General features: G+C 39.4%; 1 protein-coding gene across 2 annotated transcripts in view; it reads right to left on the bottom strand.

The window, feature by feature from the left end:
* The window catches only part of cntn2 (contactin 2), a 53,184-nt gene that overhangs the window by 5,970 nt on the left and 37,044 nt on the right, over positions 1 to 10,170 (bottom strand). For both annotated transcript variants that reach the window (XM_046028394.1, XM_046028395.1), the window contains exons 14-22: positions 9,913 to 10,033; positions 7,890 to 8,048; positions 7,495 to 7,644; positions 6,380 to 6,450; positions 4,426 to 4,660; positions 3,357 to 3,472; positions 2,530 to 2,716; positions 1,684 to 1,796; positions 212 to 380 (exon numbers count right to left, since the gene is read on the bottom strand). In XM_046028394.1, the coding sequence (XP_045884350.1) occupies positions 212 to 380; positions 1,684 to 1,796; positions 2,530 to 2,716; positions 3,357 to 3,472; positions 4,426 to 4,660; positions 6,380 to 6,450; positions 7,495 to 7,644; positions 7,890 to 8,048; positions 9,913 to 10,033 (1,321 nt within the window). The remainder of the gene's footprint in view (positions 1 to 211; positions 381 to 1,683; positions 1,797 to 2,529; positions 2,717 to 3,356; positions 3,473 to 4,425; positions 4,661 to 6,379; positions 6,451 to 7,494; positions 7,645 to 7,889; positions 8,049 to 9,912; positions 10,034 to 10,170) is intronic.

The raw sequence follows: 10,170 nt of genomic DNA, 5'->3' as shown, positions 1-10,170 counted from the left end.
GCATGTGTTGGTGCCAGAGCTGAACCTGTCTCGGCTACAAGTGACATGGATGTAAAATATAGGCCATCCTAGCCTGAGAGGAATGGAGTTCTGTAGGTGTTTGATTGTGTTGTTGAATGTTTCCTAAAGATCTCTAAAGCTCTGTCATCAGTGACTACTTCACTCTCTGCTTATTACATAACATCCCTGTCACTCTTTCTTAGTGTCTCACCTGAGTCCCGGGACACAATAATCTCGTGTGCTGGCCCATCCCCGCCCTCACCCCAGGACCGAATCTCCAGCACAACGTAACCGTTGTCTTTTGGCAGCGGCAGGCTCACCGACGTCTTTGCCTTGTCCAGAACCTTTAGCGCTGCCTGGCCCTCATGTTTGTACAGAACCTGACACACAGAACACAGCAGGTCTACATATTAGTTCAGACCTCAACATTGCAACATAAAAGGCAAATTTACATGGTTTTTACAGCATCAGATCAGTTATTTTACCAATTTGTTTACTGCAATGTCATTGTTTGTGTTGAAATCAAAGGACCATTGTTCAAGCAGTTATCTTTTGATGACTTTTGATATTTTCCCCATGCATGAGCTGGTACAAGGCTTATAAACATGTTCTTTGATTTTGTTATATAGCCTTTTTATTGCTTCTCATATCTCACATGCAGAGGAGGTTACAAGTATCATGATCTGACATAGCAAAAGCAAAACATCAGCCAGCATTATGTCTACTCATGCCAAAGCTATATGATGGTTTAGGGCTGGACAATAAAACAATGACTAATTATCACAATATACTTTTTTCAATAACAATATATTAAACAAATATTCAATAAATATTTTATTTTATTCACTTGAATCATACACAAATTAGGAATAATTTTTTTTATTAAGATGTTTATTTTGTTGAGGAAAAGGGACTGAAAAAAGCTTTTACTTAATTATACTCATGCATAACAAAGATTTTAGCATAATTGTTTTGAACGTTCTACCTCAGATTTGGGAAGTGATCAATTGGAATCAAGTGTTGACCATAAAGAATAGTTTAAACCACAATTAACCATCAGGTTTCTTCAACTTTCACTCAGGAGCAAAAATCAGCCTTTAATCTCGAAAGATGTAACGACGTGATAATTATCGATATCGAAAGATATGAAACTTTTTATCGTGATAACATTTTTGGCCATATCGTCCAGCCCTATTAGGATAATTATTATTTAGCCTCTTAACATGATCATCATATTATCTTGACAGCTACATTTGTTTGTACATTCTTAGTGATATCACGACACATAGTCTTCAAAAATGAAATTCATTTGATTTTCAAAATCAAAAGATCTTCAATCTGATTGTTCCTGTTTTTAATGTATCTGTGCTAGTGTTTATGTGTCCATACATAACATACCAGAGGTGTTTAAGTCATTTGGGACAAGTCCAAATCAAGTGATTTTTAAATAGTTGAGGCCTAGTCTTAATAATAGACCTAATAATAAAATATTCAAGGCTTGCCTGGTACTGGCTCCAAGATAAAAGTCAAGTTTCAAGTAGGTCAAGTCTCACAGCTGTGAGAAGTGTCACTGACTTAAACCAACACTTTTGTAAACTATCTCAGAACCTTGTAAGGGAATGATACGGACAAACATGCAGACAAACACATATACACCTGTTTTTAGCTAGACAGCTGACTTACTTTGTAGCCCAGTACAGCTGACTCATTGTGCAAGGCCTTCACATGGTCCCACCTCACTGTTACAGATGAGCTGTCAGTCTTCCATGACACGTTGCCTGGACGACGATTAGGAGCTGTAAAGGAAACAGTTACGTTTCAAAAAATGAAAATAAAATAAAAGATTGTTGGTGTAGAAAAAAAAAATAGTCAAAAGAGTATCAAAAAAAGAAGATATAAAACTTTAATGTACATATCTCAATATGCTGTTTATGTTCTCTGTATATGGTTTGAGCTAGCTGTTATAAATGTGTATATTATGAACTAGCTTTTATCAGGTACAGCATAACAATTATATCACCGCGATAAGCAAAAGTTAAAATATGATTACCTAATGATCTGTATATACAATGCTTATACTGATCGCTTTCTGATAACGACCAGCAGATGGATTTAATAGCAGTTTTGCTGAGTTTGAGTTTAAAGTTACATATCTACAGTCATACAGTCTTGTAGTTAGTCTGCTTTACTTTCACATCACAAACAAACCAAACCACTCTGTCCAGTTAGAAGAAGACACACCTTTTAAAGTGGTCTTAGTATGGTTAAGGTAAGGTATGAAAACACCCTTATTAAACTGATCCTGTAATCCTGTTAGACTTTTGACAAGCGCTGTCTCACATTCTCAAATGTTCAGACTCTTCCCCTTACTGTTGCTGAACTAAAAGCAAACCAATTTAAAAAATCTGTACCTTTATGCTCACAAATCTTGCTTGCAGATTTTTTTTTGCTCACTGAGTAGTTTTGTTCTTAATAAACTTCCACATATGTGTGTGACAGTGTATTCATGTGTGAGCGCTCCATCCATACGTGGTTTCCTGGTGGTGACGGTGGTGCGTGGTGAGGGCGGCCCGGTGCCAGCGCTGTTGTACGCCAGAACAGCAATGTGGTATCGAGTGCTGGGCCGAAGTCCAGACACTCTGGCTGTGGTTTCCAGTCCTGCTGTCCGCACTCGGTCTGCTGCCGCTTCCCGTTCATGCTGCCGCCAGTACCGGATCTGAGGACACACATGATGTCAAAAAGACAATTACAAACCTAACCTAAACAGGTTGCAGCGCCAGATTATAACTCAGCTTTAAGATGAAATACCCATTCAGAAATCTCCTCATATTTAGAGCAGTGGATGCAGTAAATACATAAATATTCTTTGGGGTGTGTGTGTGTCTGTCTATAGGTTGTAGTGGCTTATGAGGCCATCCATCATCATTAACCGCTTATCCTGCATACAGGGTGGTGGGGATGAGGTCAACTTTAACTATGTCAGTTTGTGGACTAAGAACAGCTGATAAAATCATCAGATATGTAACGGCAGGTCAGAGGAATCTGTACGAATAAACCTATCCTATATACCATGAGGACCTCATGAGACCAAAGTCTGAGGTTTTCCCTTTGCCAGCTCAAAGAATAACACTGTCTTACCCTGCTTGTGGTATAGCAAGTAGCTGCTGAGGGAGAACATAGTGTTTCTAGACATGATTTAAATAGATAGATAGATATTTACACAGGAAACGTATGACCTATAAATATCACATTTCTTTGTACTTTGTTAAACAGATTGATCAATATATTACTTCATCCGGGGATTTTTAGACCCTCTGAATTTAGCTGCATCACTTTTTTAAATCCTATACCATCACCTCGTATCCTCTAAGGATTCCATTAGCGCTGAGCTGCTGGACGGGCTCCCATGAAACCTGGATCTCGAAGGCGGTCAGTGCCGTAGCATTGATGTTTGACGGTCCCACTGTTGGCTCTGTGGGGAGTCAGTGAGAGGTCAGAATATGCAACATACTTCATGATGAACACTGTCATTACTATCAGTGAATTAATAAGTGACTGACTGCGGTCACCTCACTACTAAGAGTAGTGGTTGCCCTCTATTGGTGACAGCAGATACTGCAGCTGGAGACAGTTAACCTTTCTGCTAGCCTTATTGAATCTTAGATTTTTTAATTTGTCGCCAAATATTTTACTACATAAACAACAATATAAAAACATGAATTATAAAGACTATTATCCATAGAGCATACGCTACGCCTTACATAAGATTCCAGATGAAAGTGAAACCCAGTTACACCGTTACACTTTTACAACTCAACACAACTTACATGTTCTGGAAGTGTCCAGGGTTGAAAAGTTTTGGATTCAAGTTAACAGAGGGTTAGTGGATCTTATGGAAATTGTCTATGTACCCAATCCTTGTCTCTTTCTTAATGATGATTCTCATATTAATCTGAAGTTAACCCAATGGAAATGTAAATTTCTGGATTTACGGCTGCCAAGAAAACAATTTTAAAACATGTATGCAAAATGTATGCAATCACTCTGAATAAATAGTCTGCTTAACACAGTAAACCTGGAATGTACGACAGACTGAATAACACTCAACCTGCTAGATTACAGGCCTGGCATTGCTTATTGAGGAATATTTGAAAATTCTTATCGCTGAGGAACTGAAAAACATGGACTGTTGTCAAGGTTAATATTGCACTTGATGTGCCTTCATTTTGTTTAAAAGCACTCTTCCCAGATGCCTCCTGTTTACGGACATCCTTACACATCATACATTAACATTTATATTGTCCTTCTGCTTGTGTTGTTGGGCTGCTGAGCAGTAGTGCAAATTATTTGTGAGAAAACATTTCCCAAACAGAAATGTTACACGTTATCACCAACCCAAAAGGACTTCTTTTGGATTTGACTCACCTTCCTCTGCAGAGTGGACCACAGCGATCTGGCTGAAAGGACCTTCTCCTCTGCGGTTATAAGCTTTGATCTTCACCTCGAAGGGACTGTATGGAGTCAGGCTGTCATTATAGTGAACATATCGGGATGACTCCACGTGAGGAATCCGCACCACTGTCCAAGATGATGTGTCTTTCTTCCTGAATGCCAGGATGTAGCCAAAGCCATCACCATTCTGGTACTCTCTGGCCATGGGCTGGAAGGTTCAGCAGTGAAATAAGATGTGAACCTCAAAGAAAAATGGACACAGCTTCCTTGTATGTGTGTGTGTGTGTGTGTGTGTGTGTTAGGTGTGTGTGTGTGTGTGTGTGTGTTTGTATGTATATGTATGCTTAGTCCTGTCCCACACAGACTTTTTCAGCCCTATGTGCATATGTTTCTTAAAGGATAGGTTCACATTTTTCTTACAAGTCTGTCTTTGAAAAAAAATGTCAGGTGCAATATCAATACTGATGCAGATTTTGCTTGCTGTAAACCTTCCTTCTGTTCATAGGAGAACCCTCCCTACTGTAATGCGCTTCAAATGCAAGTGATGAAGTGGGGACAAATTCCACAGTCCTCATTTTGTGGAAAAATGCATTCGAGCAGTTTGAGACGAATCAAATCAGGATATTTTCCAAAGTTTAGAACAAAACACCCCCTTTGTATAACTATACCATCACCACTGCTCAGCAATAAAATGTTGACTGAGAAAACAAAGAAGGAATTTCTTACTTTCTAACTGGAAGACATCCACTTGATCAGACTCAGAAGGCTCATATCATCTTCAGCACAACTTTGAATTGCAAATAAATGCACTGTGGATTTTATGTAAGTGGGTTACTTACATTGGAAGAGCATTAGGAAGAGATCAATCAAGATCACAATCAAGTTGCATATTGGAAGGTGTAGGATCCAGAAAATTTGATCCATACAAGGGACTAAAAGTCTCTGCTGCTTCAAGTTTGACCATTCTTTTTTCATTTGTTTCTTGCAAGACCACTACTTTTATGGAAGTAAATGTAAATGTAAATGCTCCGTACTTGTATAGCGCCTTTCTAGTCTTTTTGACCACTCAAAGCGCTTTTACACTACATCTGCATTCACCAGTCACACACATTCATACACTGAGCCTAAGTGCTCAAACGGAAACTAACATTCACACACATTCATACACTGAGCATAAGTGCTCAAACGGAAACTAACATTCACACATTCATACACTGGCGGAACAGCCGCCAGGGGAAAATCGGGGTTCAGTATCTTGCCCAAGGACACTTCGACACGCAACCAGGGGGAGCCAGGGATTGAACCGCCGACCTTCCGATTAACGGCCAACCCGCTCTACCTGAGCCACAGCCGCCCCAAGTGCAATACTACTACAATTAATTAATTTGATTATGGAAATATGATTAGGCAATAGTCTACACATTGTGCGATATTAGATTGTGAACGATTAAAATGTCTACATGATCTTCCTTTTTCAGAGAGATTGTTAATATCCTGCTACAGTGCACATTCTATCAGTTTTAGTTCTATGGCTCAATCATGGAGTTTGCTGGTGAACAGATAGCGATCCTTGTTGCTAAAGTAACCTCTAACTGCGGCTAACTAATGTTAGCTGCCGTTACCTAAATAGCTCAGTTAACTGTGCAACACTGGTCAGAGCTCACTCAGCCCGGACTGGGACCTGTGTTTACACCTCTACTCAAGGACTGGAGGTTTTTAGGCCAGGATAACGGCAGGGAGCTCCAATAAACCAATAACATGCAAAACAGTCTAAAAACCAACATTAAAATGATTCATGATAAGATCGTGAATCGAATAAATTGTGATTTAATATTTTTGTCATATCGCCCAACCCTATGCTATACATGTATATACAATATAATACGTACACAGAGCGCACAAACACTACTCGGAGTCATCCACTCACCGTCCAGGTAACAATGAGTTCATTGCGGTCTCCTCCGCCTCCTCCAAGTCCACTGGGTGCCACTGTGGGAGCTGAGGGTCAAATATACAAACATAAGATGATACACAAGATATAATCTACAGAAGTGGATCAGTGGAAAGTAGTAAGGGTGCAAAACTCTCCACATATTATGTTTTCAAAAGATACTGTGCTTTCAGTTCCCTCACAACAACCCAAATAATTGTTGTGTTTGTTAATGTCTGAGACTGAAAGGATGTCTCGATGTGAAAAACTGTACAGACTGATGGTTCCTTTTATTATCTATTTGTTTGGTACATTTAGCAGACTGATGTGTATTAATAGAATGGAAGTAATAATATTTAAATGACTGATAAATGTCAGCTGTACATTTTTTGGGATCTGTAGGCGTATAATAGAAGTCCACCCAGTTTACACATCAAAGTCCAGGGGTTGGGGAGATAAGATAAGATAAATAAGATAGACTTTATTGATCCCGCACTGGGGAAATTCACTTGTTACTGTAGCTCCAGATACACACAACAGATTAATACAGATTAGATAAAAAATAGAATTGAAAAAAACACTATATAGTAGAATTAGAAGAAAATAAGAAGAATAACTGATATACACTATACACAGATGCAACTGATATGAACATTGCACAGGTGGCAGCAGGAAGTAGTGGCATGGTGTAGAAAATAAAGAAATACATATGATTGCACAGGATAAAAATATATTCAGTATAGTTTAGTGTAAATTATATATTATGTAATTGCACATTAATTGTATGAGGAAAAACGAGATGAGTGACAGTGATGAGTGCTAATGTGACAGAGTACTATATTTTGCCATTGCTGTGTTGTAGAGATTGACAGCCGCTGGAATAAAGGACCTGCGGTAACGCTCCTTCCTGCACTGTGGGTGCATATGTGAAAAAGTTATATGATGCCCTTTATGGCTCCAGAGAGTCTGAAGTGACTCTTTTCAAGCTGAGGACTGATTTAAAAAAAAAATACAGTATATCTATGTTTCAAGGCAAACCTAGATGTGAAGGGACTTTTTGTGACCGCTTGCCATTGGATTTCAAGGAGTGGATGCGAGCTGTGGCCCCTCACCTGCTTGCTGTGTGCGGATGGTGTGTGAGGGCATGCTGGGCTCTCCGCTACCCAGGATGTTGCTGGCGATAACCTGGAATTCATAATCCACCCAGGGCATCAGTCCCATCACACGAGCCGACTCCGCGTTACCCTCGATGTTCACCGGGTCTGGTGCGTAGTGAGGCGACGTGTGTTTATTTACATGGAACGATATGCGAAGCATCAATATCCAATCTCTTTATAAGGTTCTTTTTTCTGATCAACAAATTCCCAAAGCACACATTTGAAAAGCACTAAAGCAGTATGTTTTAAATACTGTCATAATTACTTCCACAATTTAAAGTTGATACATTTTCTATTTATCACAGCATTGTTTTAGTCCCACACACACACACACACACACACACACACACCTGTCCTCATCTTCTTCCATTCTGATGAGAGTGACGATCTGCCCATGATGACATATTTGCCTATGGGACTGTGGTTATCGTAGCCACGACTCCACCTGAGCTCCACTGATGTCTCAGCAACATTCTTCACCAGTAAACCTCCAGGGGGACCCGGGGGGCCTGGACACAAGAAAAATATGTTACTGTTAGTTAATTAAATGATTCATATTAACAGACGCACTAGCGACTAACACAAGTGCCCACGGGGTTTAGCCTCCTCATCAGTGTGTCTGCACGTACCCAAAGTTGCTGGTTCAAGACAGGCTCGTGCAGTACATTCTCAGAAGCAGCCGCTAACAAATTTTATCTTCTTTTCAACTTCGTTTGTTGACTTCATCTTATCAGCGCTACTGTGGGACCCGCAGTATATTTTTTAACTGCCCGCAGCAGAGTTAAAACCGCCCGCTCTCGTGCAATTTGTGTTGGGTCTCGCGGGATCCCAATCCCAAAGCTGCTCTCTACTGTACATACTGCACTGCAAAAACAACTGTGACACTTTTTCTACATTTGATATACCTTTATACTTTTTTTGGAGTAACTATTCTCTTAAAATGTGATATATTGACAAAGTTGAAGCGATCATACTGTTAGTTAGGTGTAATGGACCATCTATACTACAATAAAACAGCTGACACTCCAGAAGAAACCATCAGAATGAGTACTTCACTTTTGATACTGAACACATTTTACTGTCATGACCCTGCTTCTTTTACTGGAATAAATTATTTAAATGAACACCATCCAAATCATTTAAATCATCCCTTCTTTTCACAGCATGTTATTTATCTATAGCACCTGTGTACTTCCTTCCCCTACTATACGGCAGTGCCACATGGTCCTTTCTTTGCAATTCCAATAATGAATGCAAATTCTCCTATTAAGTTCTACAAAAAATGGTTCTATGATGTTTTTCACATAAATTATTCCAATTCAGATCCAGCATTTGTCCTTAATAAAGCATAATGTTAACATGTCTGTGACTTTCTTTGTTTGTCTTATTGGACAGAGCTTACTTCCACGCTGTGTTTGGCACCTCAACAAGACCCATGTCTTTCTCTCTTAAAGACCTAAAACATCAAACAAAACTGGAAGTGCTTGGAACAGGTCTGGAAAGTCATCATTTTAGGGTCACGGCCATGTGGTCTTGGTGTTGTCAATTTTTTGAGGAGCAAATTCCAGTAATTCCAAGGAAATCATGAAATTTATTTAAGAGTTTAAAATTATTTTATTTTTACTTAAATTTTTTTTCATTTGTCAATGTTAAGTACTAACTTGTCAATAATCATAACCGTTCATGCATTTCAAGGTTAACTCTAGTATGTCAACTTTTTATAATGCCCCTCCCCATCCAAGTTATGATCAGTTCACAAAAACTGTGAGTGATAAGCACATTGACTTTATGTAAAGTTGTATTTCATAACAGGCTTGTAATTGATGTTGCCCAATAATAATTTAGAATCTCAACAAAAGATGGTGCTTTCTAAAAACGGTATGACAGGAAAGAAGCAGAGGACAAAGCAGCAAAATCAGCTGGGGCAGAGCGAGCAGGGCAACAAGGCCACTGTTGGCCCCAGGGCATATAGATTTTGGATGGGCATATTGCCGAACTGAGAGGGCACGGCTGCCTTAGCCTTCATAGCCTAATGAAAAATGGCCAAATTCATGCCCTGCTGGGAGTACTACAACTTACTTACTTAGGGCAAAATTGGTGCTAAAGTGAGGGCATAGTCATTATTGCTGTACAGTGCTCTAAAATGACTATTCACCAACATCATATTTACCTAAAGAAACACTATATTTTTCCCTAGCCGAAAAAAATGGAGCCATTGTTATGATAATGAAAATAATACGGATGTGACATCCATATCAGAAAGAGCTGGAATCAACAACATGCTTTAACATGTAATTCTGTTTATAATTTTTTTGTCTTCTCATTTCTGCAATAATAAATGCAATGGTCTTGAGAAAATGGCATGCGCCTTACCTCGAACCACTAGTTTAGCTGAAGCTGCGGCGCTGTCCACCACAGTCTGAGCTGTGCAGGTGTACATCCCTGCTTGACTCAGCTGAGCATTCACAATCAACAGGTCCCCAATGTTTTCCTTCTGAAAGGGCACAGACAAAGCAATCCAGATAACAAAGCAGAAAACACTCTGTTATTCAGCAGCATAACAGACTAAACAGAATAAAATACACTGACTAAAAGCTGCATGCTGCAGCAGAACATTATAGTGCTGACCAT

This window comes from Micropterus dolomieu, linkage group LG18, assembly GCF_021292245.1.
Source record: "Micropterus dolomieu isolate WLL.071019.BEF.003 ecotype Adirondacks linkage group LG18, ASM2129224v1, whole genome shotgun sequence".
Classification (NCBI taxonomy): domain Eukaryota; kingdom Metazoa; phylum Chordata; class Actinopteri; order Centrarchiformes; family Centrarchidae; genus Micropterus; species Micropterus dolomieu.
This window is presented reverse-complemented; position numbering and strand designations above follow the sequence as displayed.